This window comes from Vanellus vanellus, assembly GCF_965231255.1.
Source record: "Vanellus vanellus genome assembly, chromosome: 7".
In the NCBI taxonomy this organism is placed as follows: Eukaryota; Metazoa; Chordata; class Aves; order Charadriiformes; family Charadriidae; genus Vanellus; species Vanellus vanellus.
Genome location: NC_138912.1, coordinates 22,042,341 through 22,062,632, shown reverse-complemented (window position 1 = coordinate 22,062,632; position 20,292 = coordinate 22,042,341). Strand labels below are relative to the sequence as shown.

The window sequence follows — 20,292 nt, the reverse complement described above, 5'->3', positions numbered from 1 at the left end:
ATGGCTCGCCGAGGGGCAAGCTAAGGGACTAACGAGGAGCTGCTTTCACCTCCCCTTCCCACTCCCTCAGAGGAGCGGGGAATGGAAAACCACCCCAGTGGACCCTGGACAGGAAAGCCTGGAGGTGGCCCACACTGGTGGCAGCATCTCGCCTCTGAGGTCTCAACTCCCTGGAGCCCCCCATGCCCCCCGGCCCCATGTCGGTGTTTCTCAGGCACTTGTTAATCGACCGAGCGGAGTCCCTGAAGATGGAGGGACCTGCTCCTGTGCACACCCTCAGCCCTCCCTACGCCTGCAGACGCTCCCTTGCCCCATCCCTGCGCTCAGCACAGGATGCGGATCCGCAGGGCAGGCGCGGACACCAGGACATCTGCCTGCCACCCAGCGGGGACCCTGTTTCTCCAGCACATAGAGCAACTTAACTCAGCAGCGGAGCTTTGGTTTTACATCCTTCTCCCCCCTCTACATTTTGGCAAAGTCACGTTTGCTGGCAAAAATCTCAGCAGCAGCGGCGGCGAGCAAAGCCACCCCGGGCCGGCCGGTGCCGCCCCACGGCAGCCAGTGGCACATCCCTCCACCTGTCCCCCTCCCCGTTGTGGCTCTCCAGGGGGGCTGTGGAGCCCGGGGCCAGGCTCTGCCTTCAGTCCCTGGTGGCATGGGGCACAGCAGGCAGTGCAGGGAGGGAGGCTGTGACACCAGAGGGAGGAGGTAATAAGGCCACCAAGGCTCCCCCTCCAGTGCCCACTGCCGCCACCAGACCCCCCAGCCACCGGTGGACCTGGCTGGAGCTCTGAGAGAGTCTGGAGGCTTTCCTCTCCCAACCCAGAGAGGCTGTGCGGTGGGGCAGCTGGGGAGAACACTTCCCAAGAGACACCTTGGAAAGGCACAACTCTCTTTCCGATGGCAAGGGAAGGCGACAGGGCTGCTTTTCCCAGGGAGAGCGGTTTAGCCACGCCACGTCTGTCAGCAGCCCTTGAGAAAGGAGGAGGGGGAGAGGAAGGAATTTTGGGGGGAAGGTGGTGGGGAGAGGGTCACTGACTTTGGCTCAACTCTTCAGCTGGCTGCTGGCACAGGCTCCCCTTAACCCACGGTACGTAGCTGGCTGCCATGGGCCTCCCCGGGCTGCTTCCTACCAGCTCCTCTGCCAGGGAGAGACCGGGACGACGAAAAGCGAGGGACGGGGTAGAGGGGCTCGAGAGAAAGAATGGAAAGGAAAAGGAGAGGAGGGAAAGGGGCGGCCTTGCGTCATAAAGGCAGAGTCCTAGATCTTAAATACATGACGTAAAATACAGTGTGGGAGGGGGGGGTTAAAACTCATTATCATTATCTTAAGCAAACTGGTAGCATTATTCAGTAGTTAGTAAACAGAACATTAAACCTTTGTCCAGCGTGTTTGGAGGGGTCAGGAAGGGAGAAAGGGAGAAAAAAGGAGGAAGGAGAGGTGTGGATGTGTGTGGGAAGGACAGCAGGAACTCAGCCACTCTTGTGACTTCCATCTCCAGTCCGCATTTTCCGAGCCAGGATGACCTCCTTGGAGACTTTCTTGCGATCGCTGGCCAGCCCCAGGAGGCACATGAGGTCGATGAAGGCTGTGGTTAAGTTGAAGCGCCAGCCAAACTCACTGGTGGAGTAGTCATAGGGGAAGGTGTGGTGGTAGTTGTGGAAGCCTTCTCCTGCAAAACATGACCAGGGAGAGGATGTTGCAGAGCTCTAGGTGATGGCCCCTTTATCTTGGCCCAAAGCACCACATTCCTGAAATGGGCTCTGGATTCAGTCCAGGCTCCTCTCAGCTCAGTTGCACCTCTCTACAATCTACCCCATCTCATTTGGGCATGGTCTAGCATGCCCGGGCTGGCCCAAACGAGGCAATGGCATTCACAGAGGATCTATGGTGCTTTAGAGGAAAACAAGTGTGTGGCGAGGAACTGAAAAAGGCTCTGTCTCACCAACTGCACCAAAACACCAGGGGAATCCTAACAGCGCTTCCTCTGCCACCATGAGAAGACTTCTAAGTATTGGTTGAGCTACCAGCTAGACCTGCAGCAAGGCCCCAACAAGCAAGTCCAATCAATACTCCTACAACACTGGCAGTCCTGATCCAAAGGGCATTTCCAGATGGGAATAATGCAGACAGACTTCTACTAAGCAATCTACCCTGGTCAGCCACCCTCTTCTCTGGACACTGTCAACGCTGGCTTCAGTGCTCACCCCTTCAATGACATCGCTTGGACTCCTGCTCCTAATCCCCCCAAGTCTCTGCAGTTCAAATCCCTCCCTACTAAAAATCCAGGAGCAGAAAATCCTTTGGAGGTGGAAATGAGTGCAGCCCCAGTGACGCACAGCGATGCAAACCAGCTGAGGATTTGGGCTTGGGAGAACAGATCAGGGCAAATGCTGGCCCTGGGATGTATTTTCCTAGGTCCCCAAAATTTCGGGAAAACATATGAGATGATCTGGCTTCTCTCATCCTCAAGTACCCCCAAAATCATCAGCTGCCCTGAAAACATGTCCAAACGTGCATCTGTAGGCGTTCAAGTTGACAAATCTGAGACAGATAAGCAGAGACTGCAGCACAGATTTTTCAATCCGGTGAACGGGGCAGAGAGACCTTTGAGCAGGGCAAATAAAATATTGCTATTGAGATAAGGAGGTGCTAAGTGTAGCAGAGTCCTTTCCAGCCTGGAGAGAGGCTGGTGGGAGCTGATAACCCCACTGCCCTTATGTACTCACTGGCCCGCCTGGGAAACACCCCCCGATGCAAAGGCTGGAGGGGAAAGGTGCAGGGGGAACTGGGGACACCCGGATTCACAGACATCCCTAGAAGCAGCCGCAGCCCCAAGGGGCAGTCCCCACTTAGTCTACCCACAGCAAAAGACATGGGTGCTGAACGTACCTAGGGCCCCCAGGCTGACCAGGGGGTTCTCCCGTGGGTTGATGTGCTGATCGTACGGCCGGTTGCCAAACATGTGAGCAGCACTGTTCACTAGCCAAGTGGCATTGAGCCCTATGGTGTAGCGCAGGATGGCTGGAATGAAGAAGCTGATGACGATGGATTCATCCCAGAAGTACCAGGGCACTACAGTGGGCAGCGTGAAGCACAGCAACACCACCGAGGGTTTGTAGTATCTGGAAAGGAAGGGACCAGGAGGAAGGCGCTCAGTGGCAGAGGCAGGAGAGGAAGGGATGGTTCAGTCCTCTCTTTGGAGGATTCACATTCAGCTACCCAGGGAAAATCAAGTGCAGAAATACCTCACCCCTGAGCCCTGCATGCACAGAAGCCATTAGATAAGACTCCTGAGTCTTATCATCAGGCAAGAGATTCAAACTAAAGTCCAGCTCTCCCTGTCTCAGTGTAACACCTGAACAAGCAATGTCCTCACCGCCAGGAGTCCAGACACCAGCTGCTGCTTTTGGCCTCACCTGCCATTTGCTTCTCAGGTATGTTGGTCCCCATCCCTCTGATGACCCACAAGAAAAATCCCAGGCAGAAAAAGGAGGGAAGCCATAAACCTGGCTTCGTTCGTTTGGGACTGAACTAGGGACCTCCTGAGTGAGGGTGGTTACTATATGGGTTCAGTCCCCCATCCCTGCAGCCCTGGTGACAGGTTTGCCTCCTCTGGGGATCAGTCCCAGTATAGCCCCAGACAGCTGAGAGATACCCCATCCCAGAGGCACCAGTAAATCAAGACTGTCCTTCCCAGTTACTGCCTCTCTCATTTCCCCATTTTCAAGTCCTTTTTCACCACACTGTTCCCAGGAGACTGATGAGAGAGGGGCAGAGGCATGGCCTGGAAGGTGTACCACAGCTGCAAGGGTGGCCTGGAGGCACCCACGAGTGGGCTCTGGGCCAGCAGACGTGGAGGTACTTTGCGGTGGGAAGTGCAGCCCACTGCTGGCAAGATGCTACAGCGTACAGGTGGGCAAGAAATGGGGGGTGAGGGGGACAGGGGCTGGAGGTATCACTAGCTCCTAAATACTTCCTATAGGAGAGGCACTGCTCTCCCCAGGCAGACCAAAGACTCACATATTTTACATGATGCCCTCAATCCCCTCTTGCTCCATCAAAGGCACTTGGGGTCCCCAGCCCATTTGCAGGGTTCCTACTCCATCCCACATGGCTCTGTGCTGGGGCTGACCCCATCACTCACCTCCGCTGGAACATCACCACTTTGTCAGCCTTTATGTCGCTCAGGTCTAGCTTCTGGCCCTTCTCTATGACATCTGGGTGCTTGCGCACCAGCAGCCAGCCGATGTGGGAGAAGAAAAAGCCCCGCATGGCATTGTGTGGGTCCGCATCTGTCTCGGAGAACTTGTGATGGACGCGGTGATCCCGGACCCACTCATAGATGTCATTCTGCAAGGCAAGAGGAGTGGAGACTTAGGGCCAGGGCTGGAGATGTTCCCTTCAAATCAACAAAAGGCCCTAAAACATTTAGACAGCTAAAACCCATTGGCCTGAACTTGTATGAGTCATATTATCTTTCATTAGGGTTTGGCATTTTGGGCTTTTAAAACAAAGGTTGGGTCTTCTTTGCTCAGCCACTTTTCAATTTTCTTTGAAATCTGCTTCTTTGGTGGGCTGCCTTTTTTTTTTTTTTTTTTTTTTTTTTTTCCCCCCACTGGCTAAATTTAGGCTTTGGTTTGCATATCCTCTACAGCATCACAGGCTCTGACTGGTCAGCCTGTTCCCCCACCCCTGCAATAGCCAGCCCTCACTGGCCAGTCAGTGCCTCCTCCCTCACACGCTCAGCTCTTGTTGGGCACTTGTCCCCATCCCTACACGGTGCCAGCTGGGATTGATCAACCTGCCCCTTCCCTTCGCCCTGACATTTTTCCATGGGTCAACCTGCCTTGCTCTTCCTGGGATTGCCAAATCAGATCTGTTTAACTTGGGAGCAAGTGTTTTTTTTTACTTTTTTTTTTCCCCCCATTGGAAATCAAACAGTCTTAAAATTAAGGCCCCTCTTTAGAAATAGAATAAACACACCTTTCAATGACAGTTATCAAAAATACCCCCCTCCAGCCCCATAACTGTTCTGTTTAAGCTGCAAAATCAATACAGTTTGGAAAATGTCAAAGCATCATTTCATCATTTGTATTAAGAAATGATTGTTTTGGCCAGAGTTAAGAATAGATTATAATAAGCCTGTGTTCATTCCTTTAAACCAAGATTTTGATGTGCTTAAAGCCGTGTATTACAGCATCCTAGAAAACACGAAACAGAGATCCAAGCACGCCTCTATTGCCTTTATTACACAAGAGGCTCCTTAATCTCCTGAGTACGTCAGACTTTTCCTCAAAACACTTTGAAGTTAGGGAAGCGGCATAATCATCCCTATTTCTTGCCTGGAAAGACCAAGTGACTTATCCACGCAGGGAGCCTGTAGCAGACACACAACTCCTCAAGTCCCTCTCAAGTGCTGTAACCACTCCTCCTTCAACTGAGATAAAAGGATTTACCTGCGGCCACGCAATAAGGCAATGATAGACACGGGCCAGGATTCAACTCTCACTTTTTTCCAAATACTGGGAACTGCGGCCTGCCTTCCAGCCAAATCCTGAGCACCTCCCAAGTATCACCGGCCCTTGCTGACGTTAGCCAGAGCTTGGTCACTCAGCATTCCCCCAGCAAAGGGTGGCCCAGCAGCCTTCCCTGTCTAGTAAGCAGAGAAACACAACCAGTACCCATGCTGGAAACATTTCACCTGTGACCCAAAGTCAGCTTCACATTCCAGACCCTACACAGCATCATGTAACATGAGAAAGCCCAGCCTGAAAGCTGACAGACAGCTTGGGTTCGCACATCTGGGGAGGCTTTCCCTGCCTCCTGGAAATCCTTCTGCTGGAGGCAGGAGGCACAAATTTGGAAAAAGACCATGTACTGCAGCTGGAGAGTGGTACCACCTCATCCACCACACCCTGTGCACAAACACAAATCAGGGGTCTCAAAGCTGAAAAGTCCATATATTGACCCAAACTTTAGCACATTATCTTTTCTACAGATCTTATTTTGGGACCACCTCTAACCGCAAACTTGTTGGAAAACCAGGGCTTTCTGAGACCAGCAAGCAAAGCCCAGGAGAATGTCTCCTTCCTTGGGAGCTTCCAGCTACAGGCTATAACCAGGAGAGCTGCTGCTGTGCTTGCAGCTGCCTGGTCTCACAGGTAGAGGAGCTGACTAGGGGCATAATTCCCAAATTCTCTGAAATCACAAGTCAGAGGTCTCTGAGCAACCAGTAAGCATTTTCTGGAGGACCTCAGATAAGATAATCTATAGTCTCCTCTGGCCTTAAAAGTTACCAGTCTCGTCTTAGAGCTGCTGCCACTAACAGGAATGAGATAAGTTGAAAATAAACCTTCTCTTGATCTATTTGAAAGTAACTATTAAAAAAAAAAAAAAAAAAAATCAATCAGTGGGGAATGGTACTGAATTTTCAGTAAAACTTTGGATTAGTTCCTATTGAAGCTGAAATATCTGTCTGTCTCTCATCTTTGTCTATTCCTATCCCCTACAGCAATAGCTCAGCAAATTCCTTCCCCCTCTGCCCTATAACCCTGTGAAAGATGGTCTTTGTACAGGACTAGCCAATACACAGCAACCCATCCCGTTCCTTTGCTGAGTGCCGGACCAGTAGCTGGAATCGGCAGCTTGGTCCTTCCTCTTCCTCATGAAAGACTTTGGTTTGGTACTAACAGAGAATAGGAAAGTCAATGGTGTTTTAGAAAGCTTTTCAAGGCTAAAAAACCCCCATCCACGCCCTGTTCTGATTACATGTCAATGAAGTGACATCCTCTACGGCTACACAAGGGGCAAAGGAAGATAATGTCTCTAAAATACCTGGTCCACTTGGGCTTTACCCTTCCTCCCTCGTACCTCAGCTGGAGAATTACTTAGGGGCACAGCACTGCTACTTTTCTGTTCACCTTCTGGCAGAAAGTGCTGCACCGTGCCACCCTCCCAAGTACTTCCTACACCCGAGCAAGCCTCTACGAAGTCCCTTCAAGTACAGTTGGAGGATGGAGTGCTGTCAGAGCTGCCTCACAGCAGCACATGAAAGAGACCACAGGATTTTTCTGTGCCATGGCAATCTGGATTTTCACTCCGACTTCTTCTAAAGGGCCATCTTTGCTACTTTCTACAGTTCCCAAGAACTCCCCGGTTTGTTTGCTTTGTGGATTGTGAAGGGCTCTTGTCAGTGGTTAGGCAATATCTTGACATGCTTATCAGCTGCCTGCAGTCACTTGTGCCACTCTGAATGGGCCCAACCTTTCTCTCCTTGAAACATCACTGACCTGGGATTACTCTCTGGAAGCCAGTGGTGAGACTTATAACAGGGTTATTCCTAAATATCCTCTTCCGAACCAGAGAAGCGTCTCCCTTAACTGACTGCATCATTTCAACAAGTTCTTGGTCCTTCTGCAGCAGCAAATTCCACAGCCTGGCTCCTTGGGCTGTGCAGATGTCCCCCCTCCTCCCCACCTTATCAGTGGTGTGGCAAGAGGAGGGTGAGGCAACCCAACCACCAGGAGAGCACTTAGCACTTCATCACCTCTTTCACAGGACCTGGAGCAAGCATAGGGAAACCACACCTCGAGAGAAGGGTACATTCCTGCTTTAGAGAGCTTTCCTACCCTTGGTCTTGGCCAACAGTCCTCTCCCCGCCCAGCTGTTTCAGTCACCCTCTGATGAGACAAGTTGAAGACAATGAGATGGACTCTAGCACCGAAGTGTTAGCTGGAAAGGGCAGGTTGTTTCCTAACAAGAGGTAGTAGGACAGAAGAAGCTCTCCATCAGCTTGTGCCCCGTATCCAAGCCAGGGATTCAGGGGAGTGCTTCCTTCTGAGGACCAGTGGCACATTGAGGAGGTGCTTACCTGGAAGGCCATGGAGTTTGCAATAGTCAAGAAGATCCGCAGGGGCAGCGTAGCTTTGTAGGACCGATGGCTCCAGAGGCGGTGAGATCCAGCTGTTATCCCCAGGGCACTCACCAGGAAACACAGAACAGCTGGAGAGGAAAAGAAAGCGTTGGAGCAATTAGAGCAAGTCAGCCTGCAGCAAAGTTTCAGAAAGAGCAACACAAAAGCAGGTCTTCCCCCAAAGCTGTATAGGCAAGAGAAGAACCCATGGAGAGCACAGATTAGGACAACAAAAATCAACATGAGAGTGCCCAAGCTACCACAGTCTTCCTAAGCAACATGGGGCAAATCACTTCAGCTCTGACAAGGGAGGAGGCTCCCTCTTACAAGACTTGTCACGAGAGTTGGTTCTTCAGCATAGTGCCATCTGTCATGGGTCAGGATTGTCAAAATTGTATAAAGAGACTGCTTCCTTATAGTCCTGTGGTAACAGCTCTGCAGTCCACCAGGGAACCGCTTCCCCCTTTCCTCCCACTCCGAATAAACAAGGGTCTTGCTTTCCTATCTCATCGCTCCTCACTAAATCTCTTTTGCATTCTTTTCACCTAAAGGTGGTAGATGATCTTACAGTTCTTCAGGGGTACAGCTCAAGCCCGTGGTTAGGCTTCTCTTCTGCTCCCTTTCTGAGCAGAACCTGTCATCCCACTGAAGCCTGAGCTTCACCTTCAGCTCCACCACTCGCTTAAAATCTGCCCAGTGGCTCCTGGTCTCAGGGTCTTTCTGATTCTCCGCTCTGCTCAGCTCCTGCACCATTTACAGAAGGAAACTCCAAGGCCAACAACTCATTGCAAGTCGTGCCCACAGCAGAGGCAGATGCTGCTGGGCCCAGTTGAGCTTTGAGGCTTCTTCATATGTTCCCTCTACCCACAGGTCAGAAGGAATTCCTTGCCCCTCTGGCAGCTAGTAAAAAACCACATCCCACTCCTCTGGATGGTGTGTTTATGTCTGCCCTGGTCTGTCCTCCTGGGACTTCTGGAATTTAATCTGGGTTCCAGCATCTGGTCCTAAAACTAAAATGGAAAAGAGACCCCAATAAGGTCATAGCAGCGTTACATTAGGAAGCTGGGGATAAGAAGAAAATTGGATCTGAAAATTAACTCTTTCTCTAGGGAGGAAGGGTGAGGATGTTTAGCAGAAAGATGGAGGGCGTTCAACAGCTGGTTTGCCCTGCAAGCCCAGACACTGAGAGGGAAGGGTGCACATCTGTGCATAGGTTAACTGATCCACCTTCAGTCCCCTGGGGGAAGGGACACCTTCTTCCCCAGGGGAAACTCTTTTCTTGGTATAAATTTGCAGATTTCAGCCAACTGTTATCAACCATGAAAACAGCTCCTTACTCTTACATGTAAACCCATGGACAGGAATCGCTGGTATGCTTGACAATACCATTCAGTCCAACCAAACGGCTCTAACCAAGCTTATCTTGAACCCAGAAAATAGATACTCTGGCAGAAACTGGTCCAGAATCAGAGACCTGAGACACACGCAAGGCACTGTTGCCCTGTTCTTTCATTCTAAATAATCCAGGACTTATTTCCTATCATCTCCTGCTCCCTCTTCCTTCTGTCACCTCCTTTTTGTTTTTCTACATTCCAAACCTAATCTCTTATCCGCTAAAAGCCGGTCTCGGCTGATTTAACATCCTCTTCTGGCCCCTTAAACTTGCATGAACCCTCCTCACTCCCATCCCGCTGTACAACAGCGACCTTCCCTGTCTGCTGATCTGACCGTGACTTCCCATCTTCATCTTCTCCCTTGGCTTCCCCGCTGGCTGCCAAACACAGTGCAAGCCTCAGACAGCACACCTCTGCCTCCCAGCACCTCTGTGGTCTCCTGGGGGAGCCAAGCAGTCGCTGGTCATAGCTGATTTACAGGCCATGGAGAGGGATGAAAAGGCACGCAAATGCAGCAGGATCCGGCCTTTGCAAGAGGCAATGGAGCTGAGCAAAGCTCCTGAAGCTGGCCAAACCTGGAAGGTGAGAAAGGAGGGATGCTGGAGCAGGGCGTTTGGTTCAGGTCTCCCTTCGGCCTCACCGACAGCAAAGTCCTTATGCTGGACACCTTGAAGGTCTCACCCGAACCCACGATGCTGACTTGAAAGTTATGAACCAGCTCATGACCAGTTCCCCGTTGATTTTAGATTTTAACTCATTTTAAAATCAGTCACTATCCCCACAGATTCATGCAGAAGAGCAAACCTTGGAAAAGCACCTAACGTATGACTGATTTGCAGAACCTCTCTGGCCTCAGACACTGCAATAACAACAAAACCCGCTCCTGGATGTTTCAGACACTTCCTACTAGCGGCAGAAGCATGACTCACCACCATCCTCCCTTGAACATAAGCATCTATACCCTACAAACCGCATTTCATAAAACCTCTGGGCAAGTTTATACCTACGGTGCACACCGCAGTAGCCGAGGTAGATTTCTAAGGGTGACAAGCAGTTTATGGCAGAGCTCCAGCCTATACAGGCTCTATGAAAACCACCAGACAGGGAGTCCATGATAAACTACAGCAACTGCGATGGATATGTGGGGCAACTTGCTAGGGAAAGAGCCCAGCTCTCCGCTGTGGGGCAAGGAGGCATGAGTTAACGGTGCACTGGGGACAGAAGTGAACTAGGCAACCTTTCATGGTCTTCAGCAGCACTAGAAAGTAAATGCCCGGTTAGGTGAGTACAGGCCCCATTTATAAGCCTGAGTTCGGCTTCCCTCTCTGGTAAATCCTCACATGCTGATTGGGACTTTTTTTTAGTAAAAGAGGCCTTCAGGAAGAGGACTGTGGTATTTAAGCTTTGCGAGAAGGAAGATAATCTCTATCTCTTTTATACAGGCAATTCTCAGAATTTGCCTGTGGACATCCCCCTCAGGGAAAAAATGACATACCAGTGAGCACAAGGAATCACAAAAGAGACATGGTGGGGACACCGACAGACGGAGAAGCCAAACGACCCAGTACTTGCTTCCAGGTAGCCTTGCCTGAAAGCTTTTTAAAAAAGTTTGGAAGAGTACCCACTACTTTTGGGTTCCCTGGCATAGAACAGTCACAGCCTTCATCCAAAGCCCAGGAACCTCAGCAGGTAATGTTGACTTCTCTTGGAGCTGCATCCCAGGTCACTACAACGGCCACAACTTTCTAATTATAATCCTGTGCTGCTTTGCCTCTTGCCCATAGAGAGTAGCTGCAGTTTATCTAAGGAGCAGACACCTTCTGTGGAAAAGGAGCTGATTCTCAGTCTACACATACATGGCATCCAACCCTAGAGAAACCCAAACCCTACCTGGGAACTATTAGCTCTGTCAGCCATACCTAGGAGTTGTTGTGACAGTGACAGGATATAGACAATAAGATTGAAAACCCTGATGGAAAACAGAAGAATCCAGCACCCTAATGATTCACAGAGTTCATCCCTGCAAACAGGTACAAAGATGATCATTGCACAGGCAGGGAATCAGTATCTCACAGAGAAGAAGAGAAGCTCCTCTGAGATCATCCACTAGGAATGAAATTGGAAAGAGTGGAGAAGGTGAAATAATGTAGCAGAGGTTTCCACAGCTGCCCTGTGATGCTGCCCCAAACCGAAGGACTTAGGGGCTCCATCAGCTGAGGTTTCAAAGTCATCTTCCACACCATGCTTTGAAGTATCCAAGATCCAAAAGACTGGCAACTCACAGGTGATTTTCCCAATGACCCATTCAACTGGAATACAAAGAATTATGACTACAGGCAGTAATATGCACTCATTGCTCCAGAAATGAAACCCAAAACATTCTGGATTCAGTCATGTCTATGTGACTCACAAGCCTTTACCTCTTCAGGGCCCAGATTCAGACCTCAAGTTATGACGGGAAGCCAGGAATGTGCTAAAGGCATTGTCACCTGCAGTCAACACCAAGGATGTTTACATGAAGAGGTGTCCTTGCTCTAGCAGGTGTCCTTGGGCTTCTGCTCAGTGCGAGGGAAAACTGCAGCCCTGGATTGTTCCCCCCTTGCCTCCTAGTCCTTTGAGTCAGGTGGGTTGTGCTACTCTTGGGAGAAAGATACCAGACACAAGAAAACGTGTAAGCTGCATAAGGGGAACAGTGTTTAGGAGGAGCAATAGGAGCTTCTGTTGCTAAAACCTAGCTTCTGTGTCTGGCAAAATCAGAAATTCCCCTCCACGCTCGGAGGAGAAGCATGCCACCTGCTAGTTAAGCCTGGAGAGGACACTAAGTAGAGAGGTGTTGCCAGCAGTAGTCTTGATGGGAAAGTAACAAAAAACTTCTGTAAATGTTTTGCTGGACACATCCCTTGGGGATAGTACCGGCCAAGGTTTTCAGGCTGTCAGAGTTGCCTAAATTATCCGGCAAGATGTTCCTTGAGCCAAAGATGATGCAGCAGCAACAAAAAACGGTATCAACCCATGTTTCTGCCACCAGTGGCATTGCAGGGAGCTGGGGTGTTGTTAGAGCACCACATCAAGAGGAACCGTCACTGTTTTATAGACATTGTTGTCCAAGTCAACAGGGGTTAACACAAACATCGTCGCTCTGCTGCACCCGAGGGCCAGGAAGACAACCTGCAAATCATGTTTCCAGGGAGGCTCAGAGCAGTTAGAGAAGAAACTGGCAATCAGCTTTGCATCCTGCCCTTCCAGACTCAGTCTTTATGCCGTTTGGCAAACGCCGTGAAATCTGCCCTGTGATCCCTGAAAAGACTGCGCAAGACTGTCAAGTGCAGTGGAGAAGACAGTAAATAAAAGGGGAGCTGGCTAGAAAGCCATAGTGCTGGACGGTCTCGGCGAGCTCTCGTTATGGTAAGCTCTCACCTGATCAACAACCCCAGCTCGTTCTGGGAAGCTCTGTACCAGAAAGAGATCAGGGGATACAATGCACACAGCACCGCAGAACAGCAAACAATGACGAAGGCAGGGCTGGAGAGCTTGAGAGACAAAGAGGAATTAGCACACAGAGAAATGAAAACAAAAGAGGACACAGTCACCAATATAACTGGTTTCAGAGGGGCAGGAACATCAAGGAGACAGTGGCCTGGATGAAGAGGGTATAAGCAGGGGATTGCTCCTTATAATAAAATATAGAAGGTAGACCGGCTACCAGGCACCACAGCTGCCTGTAGCATCGCAGCAGAGAACATCTGGGGCCATGTTAATTTTATATTATATGTACACAGCCTAAGGAGGGAACGATCTGAAAAACAAACAAACAAGCAAGCAAACCCCCCAGCAGCTCCAGAACCACCACTGGCAGAGCTGCTCTGCCATGAGCCCATGGTGTATTGCCGGGAGCAACACAAGTCTGCTGCTCTGTCCTTGCGTGTAAAATGGGAACTATACCCCTCTCTTTGCTACCAGGGGATGCTGGGAAAATAACAGCAAGCCACCGAGATGACAGCCACAGATGTCTTCCATGTGCTAAAGAAAGGTATGAACTGAGAAAAGGGCAGTGCAAGAAGGAGCGAGGAGCCTTGCTGACAAGCCAGACCTGTGGAGGATCAGAGTACGCCAGCTCCAGTCAGCACTGGAGGAGAATGGACCATAGGAGAAAGTTCTGACTTGGCTGCAGGGTGCAAGGAAGGGTGGTCCTTTCCCAGAATGCAGTCCTGTCCCAGGGATGCAGCACAGGGAGCTCTGTGGAACTACTCCAGCTTTAGTAAGGCAGGATGGATCTTCAGCCAGTCCAGAACAGTGCAGTTCCCCCAAACTCCGTGTCCTTCTCCCATTCCCAGAGCATCTGTCACTCCAGAAGCCACCAAGGAATCTTGCAGTGCCTCACAGTGGCAGAAGAGCAACTGGCACTTCAGAGTTGACAGGGAGGGGAGCAGAAGGGACAGGCACCAGGCAAAAAGCAAGGCAGATTCCCACAAAATGCCAAGGGATGCCATACAGATATCCCGAACAGGCACGTGGTTGCAAAGACACTGCCTCAGAGACCATTTTGGGGTAAGGTGGGGCTTAGCAGAATGCAAAGCAGCATTAACCTTCCGGATCAAGATGCTCGAGGCCATGTAAGTATTTCAGGGGAGTTCAAGGGAGAAGGGTTGGATGGATTTGGAAATCACCGTGCATCTCAGCAGCTTGAAATGAAACCAGTAAACCCGACTCACCTTTTCCCTGCTCCTTGCCCCAGTGCCCTGAGGATATTTGGCTGGGGTTGGAGGACGCAGGCTGTCAGCTCAGTGAGCGAGAGCAGCCAGCAGCCCCTGCCTAGCCTCCAGCTCAGAGCCCGGAGATGGGACACACGGAGCGGGACCGAGAGCCCTGAAACGCTCCTCCAAGGTCATGCTGAGGCTGCATGTTCTGCCCAGCCCTGCCAACCCCGGGGAAAAGCGCAGCCTGTCAGCTTTTCACAAGGGAAAGGGCCAGCAAAGTCTTCTTTCATAATGTCCCCCCCAAAAGGCCATGCTGGCTGCACGGGGAACAAGTTGGTGACCCAGGTTTTGCAGATGCTGTAGCCAGCCTCTGACAGAGTCCTGTGGCCTCCAGTGACGCTCACCCCCCAGACGTCTGCCTGTGAGAGGCTGAGATGGTCCAGGAGGAAAAGAGTCAGTCTGGGCGTCCAGGGAGCCATCTTTTTCCCGGTCCAGCTGTGACACTCGTCGCTCACAGCCATCGGGAGGACAGACTTTGAGAACGTGACAGACCAGGTGGATCGCTCTAGGGCTCTCCACAGCTGGGCCGGCCAGGACGCTGCTCCCGGCTGAGCACTTTGCACGAGCAGCGCTGAAACCAAAAGCCATGCCAGCAGGTCTCAAATTAGACTGCCGCTTTTCGTTTCAGGATGCTCTGTTTCACAGGAAGGCAGGGATGCAATCTCTCAGTCTCCCCACTGGGAGCCGTTTGGCTTCTTGACTCCTCCAGTAGTCCGCACAAAGGCTCGTGGAAAGCGATGCTCCCCTGCAGCCTGGGCCCCAGGCCCAGCTGCCTTTCAAGTAGTCAAAGGAGAAGTTTGGTTCCTACCCAGGGCAAGGTCTCCGAGAAAGGGGCGCTTCGCCTAGCTACCTTCTGCTGGGTTGTGCTTTCCACTGGAATTTGCTGCCTGGAGAGCCATTTATTTATTTTTTGAAAGTTGTCAGGCTGAGTTCCGGGATGATGGGGGCTAATCTGTGCTTTTGTAAGGATGATAAAAGACCTGAGCTTCAGACTTAACTCTTGATTTTTACCTTCAGCACAACCGCATTTTGTCTCTGCGTGGGGGCTCTGAGGGATATACCCTCCCTTGGTAAGGACAGGAATGGTTCCTGTCTTTGGGCAGCAGCTTCATGCCAAATAATGTCCTTGCCACCCAGTCACCCCTTAAAGTGCTCCTGCTAGTATCTTGTTTCCTAACTTTCTGGGACCGTCACAGTACTCCATCAAATATTTTCTGTGCTTCACCCCAGAAATGGCTCCGAATTCAGATGTGGGCTACTTCCAAGCCTAACGCCTGCAAACCAAGTTTGTTCTTTAAGCAGCCAAGCAGTGCCCTGCCAAATTCTTCCCCCTCATGCATGACCTTACAAAAGACACTAGCAAGCCCTCCCACAGCTTGCTACAAAGCTGGCCGAGTAGCTTCTTCTAACAGAAGACCTCCGCATCCTTCTTTCTCTTTCCCGAGTCTATGAGCCTGGAGGAAAAAAAAAACATACCACCCAACAGATTCGAGGTTTGCAAATGCCAAGACACAAATGGAGGAACACGCTTACCCCATGCCAACGTCTGGATCTTTGCAGAAGGTATCAGCATCAACCCGAATATGCCCCCTAGATGCAGCAGGCTCATGAGGATGATATTCCTCCAGACGTATCGCATGGGGGGCTTGGGGCCCTCTTTCTCCCGGTAGGTCTCATCAAAGATATCGTCTATCATGCCCCGGTCTCCTGCCAAGTCCTCATGATTGATTAAGTCCTTCTCCATGACGGCATCCCCATTCCTGGTCACCCGGGAGGTGATGGTGCCGACAGCGGTGGTGCTGGAAGCGGAGGAGAACTCCTTGGAGAGGCGGCAATGGACATTTTCAAGGAAAGAAAAAGGGAAAACAAAACAAGAAGTTGGTGGTTACCAATGCGGGGAATAGACACACGAGCAGCGAGGCTGGCACTACCAAGCCTCGCAGCCTGCCGTTTCCTTGGCAGGCTCCATTCTTTCAGCTGAGCCCTTGGCACCAAGAAGAGCCTGCTCTGGCTCCACAGAGTTATGGCCTGAGAGGGAGGGAGCCCGATCTCTCTGGGGAGAGGAGGCGAGTGGTGGACCGGGTGCAGAAAGTAAAGAAAAAGACTTGAAAGCCAATCTTTTTTTCCACCTGTGGCTTTGGTAAGATCACTTGCAGGCCACAAGGATTTTCATTTTCCTACAGTTTTATTAGTGGGCGTTTTTAGGTGGGCCTGTGGTCTGGGCTGGTGCATAAGCAGACAACAATAAAGGAAATCTTGTGAATGAACAAAGAGGTGGGAGAGAAATACGGTCTGAAACACAGCTTTATTATAAATCGTTGGGCTGCTCCTGATATCCTGTGTGTTTCTGTCACCCCACTAGGGACCCCTGGAGGAACATCAGGAAGGTCCATAGCGGGATTCCTCCAGGGTGCCTCCTTATCTCCCCCTGCCTCACCTTCCAGGTTGGGATGTGGCAAGACCAACACACCTGGAGATCAGCGGACGGAAGCAGTCGAGCGATGTGCTTCCAGTTAGACATCCTTTCCCAGGGCTGCTGCTAAGCCTCTTATCCCTCTCCCACTTTCCACCCACAGGCGAACTTGAGGCATGGGAAGACAATCCCTCTGAGCCAAGGCCACCAGCAGGCAGCGAGGAAGTTTTAAGCAGCGAGTTGGCTCAGCCTGGCTCCCGGCTCCCTCCCGCAGCCGTGACACAACATTCCCTCTGCACACGCTTGTTTGCCCTGGCTGGGTGACAGCCCGCCCGATCAGGCATGCACGACGAAAGGAGCAGGCAGGACTGACCCTAATGAGACAGGTCACTGAACCCTGAATCACCCGTTTCCATCTCCATCATGACAGCCGCGTGCTCGCAGCCCTTTGTCAGGCCCGAGCCCAAGCGCCCGAGGGAGCGGGACCCTGGGGGTGCCAAGCACGTGGGATGCGAGGGGTGGGAGTGCACGCCGCCCCCGTCCCCTCGCCTCCTGGGAACCTGCCCGAATGACACGTCCCTCTGCCGCCCCTGCCGCTGCCTCCACGTGCGAAGGGGCAGTAAAGATCAGCCGGCAGGAACCGGAGAGCCGGGACCGTGGGAGGGAGCGTGGCCAAGCCGGGAAAGCTCCTTCCCCAATAGAAACCTCTTCTGAATTAACAACAGATTCCCACCCAGGCACTTGGGATTCGTAAAAGACCACCGTCCTGCCATGGCCTAGTTTCCTGAGGGAGGCATTAAAATCAGGCCAGGCAGCTTACGTGGCCACCCCAACTCCTCCCTTTCCCAAGGGTAGAAACTAGAGGGTTACAGACATACCTTCCTACGGGGAGGAGCTGGCAAAGCTGAGAGCTTCCCCACATTTGGGAAGTAAAATGATCTCTACAGAGGGAGCCCTCCAAGTTTTTCCTTCTGGAATCAAAGGTTAGAAAGGAAAAAAACCTGGACACAAAGTATCCCGCTGCTTTCTCCGACCCCAGGCAGCTGTCGAGCTTGGGACCAGCTCCCTCTGCATCCCAGCTATAATCTGTCTCCGCCTGTTTTCCTATTTAATGTTTTGAGGGTATGATACTCTGAGCTGTTAGGGAATTTAGAGGCAACCCCCCCAAAAAAAAAGAGCTGTGAGAAAAGTCTTCTAGTCTGGCGATTAGGCAAGGAAAAGTCCTGCCCATTTCAAAGTGTCAGATATTCTCATCTGGCATTTTGGCAGGAAGGCACAATTTTCTTCCTTGGCTGGAAGGCAATCTACCAAAAAGACCTAAGACTCGTCTATGCAGGAAAAATTCCCAACAGAGATCTGGTGGTATAATTAGACGGGTAACACTCCCCATATGGACATGCTGCTTCCAGAGTAAGAATGTGGGGTTGCAGTTGCATTTTTCTCCTTGGCAATAGCTTATGTGACTGTCAAAGTAATACAGGGGCAGAGGAGGAGGAGGGAGAGTGCAAAGAAAACACCAGAGAGGAAAAAAAACCTCTTCTTCCAGAGTCATAATAGCCACATGAGGAATTTTACCAGCAGACCTATGCTGCTGGAATTACACTGATATAATCAAATTGGTCACTTCTCACATGTAAACTAACCATAAATCAAAAGGGCTATAAGGCAGCTGCGAAACACAGCTCTACAGTTACAGACTTGGGGGGGGGGGGAGCATGGGGGGAAGAGGGAGGGAGATCGGGCAGCTGGAGATGGGGGAAATGAGGAGGAAAGGAAGAGGACTTTTACCCCCTGATGGCCATAGTGGCTCTTGAAGCTCCCACCGAGGAAAACAGGATGGGGATTGATCCGGGGTCTAGCGCCGAGAGGGAGAGGATGCCAACTAAATCATTTTCAGGAGTTCTCCCACATATCTGAATGACTTTGCAGCTCTCATCTGCAGAACAGATGTGTTTCCCCCATCTCCTACCGCCCCCCCCCCCCATCCTGCCCCCCAGCACTGAACACGCCATAGGTGATGCTGGCACCCTGCCAGCTTACACAACCAACGGCAGCTCAAAGGCTCCTGCGCTGGGTTCAGCCTCGGGGCCCCAGGGCACTCAATCTCGGGTCCGGTATATTTGAATATGCCCGATGTGACCCAGGGACAGGATTCTTTCCAGCCTCTAGGATATGCCCCAAAATACATGCCAAGACCGTGAAACATGGTCTGAGCGGACTGCCCTTGGCATCCGTTTCGGGTGGGGAAGGGGAGTAAAGTTCTTTACATCACAGCATCCCTGGAAGGTCACAGCACCTGCACAAAAGGACCGGGGGAGACCCCGCGTGCTGGTGACAGGCAAGAGAGAGGGGCTCTGATTTACCTCCGCTCCTCAGCATAGGCAGATGTGGGAAGGATGAGAAAGCGCAAGCAGGAATACCAGAATCAGCCCCTGCCTCCCCTTGGGCAAAAGGTGGCTGCCAGGAGGGGCAAAAATAAAGATCTCTAAAAGATCCAACAACACTATGTATCTTCGTGGTGCCGGGTTGTTATTCAGGCCTTCCCATGCCAAAAATGGGCAGCCTCCCCATTGTATGTTTGCTTGGCTCAGGCAATGCAGACACAGTCATTCATTTCATCTGGGCAGCTGCCTGCTTTCACCTTGCGTCTGTCCTAGAGACGCTCCCTGCTGCAACGTTTGCCTTAAAAAATGCTGTAAGTGAAAGCCCCTTCTTATTAAAAAAAAAAAATAAATTAAGAAAATAAAAAAAAAAAAATCACAGCCTGAGCACTACCAAAACCCCCACGACCTCTCGGCACAAAAGACCTTCTGAACAGCCCTAACTAGCGCACGTAGATGGTTGTTTTAAAGATAAACCTGTATTTTATGCTCAGTCTATCCGAGGGCACAGACTGCGGGGAGATAATCCCGGCGGCGGCGATCCCCACTTCATCCACGGTCTCCCCACGAGGCTTGGGTGATGTCTTAAGTTAGCACCCAACGACTTCGCCTCATCCAGCGGCACAGACAGGACACACGCACACACATACGTGTGCATACGTGTGTGTGTACGTGCGTGCACGGACACGCGTGGATGCCCAGATCTTTTATCCTCCCTCCTCCCCCGCCCCCCCCAACAGCAGCGCAGCACCGCCGGAGCCGCGGGGATGAAGGAGGAAGGGGCGAAGGGAAGACAAAGCCCCCGCACCCCCCGGCAGCCCCCCGCTCACCTCCTCCTGTAGCAAGTGCGCAGGCATGGGGCGGCCCTGGCTCTGCTCCTCGGCGGCGGTACGCGGGCGCGCAGCTCCCCGGCGGCGGTGGCGGTGGCGGTGGCGGTGGCGGTGACGGTGGGAGGCTGCTTCTTGTCGGCCCCTCGCCCGGCGAGCTGTGCGGTTCGGGGAGGCGGCGCGGAGGTATTTAAGCGGGGCCGCTTGCTTGGCGGCTGGTGGGGCTGGGCTTTCCGCGCCCCGGCCTCCCGGTGACCCCCTGCCCGCGGTTGGGATGCGCGGGGTCAGCGCGGCAGGCGGCGAGTCGCGGCGGGGGCCCGGCTCTCGGCGTGCCCGGGAGGGGAGGCGGGGCGGGGCGGGCCGGGAGGCGGGAGGAAGGATGCTGAGGAAGAGGAGGATGGCGAGAGCCAGGCTCTCTCATCATGCCTGGCTGCTTTTTTTTTTCTTTTTTTTTTTTCTTTTTTTTTCTTTTTTTTTTCTTTTTTTTTTTTTTTTTCTTCCTCCCCCTCGCCAGCCGATTGGCTGCGGGAAATTTGGTGCCACCTCGGCCTGCCCTCGCCATTGGCTGTCCGCAATCTGCTGTTCGCTCCCCGCGGCGCGCACC

General features: G+C 51.9%; 1 protein-coding gene across 1 annotated transcript; it reads right to left on the bottom strand.

Annotated features, from left to right (window-relative positions):
* Nucleotides 1-694: 694 nt before the first annotated feature.
* Nucleotides 695-19,923, bottom strand: SCD (stearoyl-CoA desaturase). Its single transcript, XM_082486468.1, has 6 exons — nt 19,692-19,923; nt 15,601-15,886; nt 7,875-8,005; nt 4,149-4,354; nt 2,894-3,126; nt 695-1,673 (listed from the first exon to the last, which is right to left on the bottom strand). The coding sequence occupies exons 1-6, from the start codon at nt 19,716-19,718 to the stop codon at nt 1,474-1,476; spliced, it is 1,083 nt and encodes a 360-aa protein (XP_082342594.1). The 5' UTR covers nt 19,719-19,923; the 3' UTR covers nt 695-1,473.
* Between the last annotated feature and the right edge of the window lie 369 nt (nt 19,924-20,292).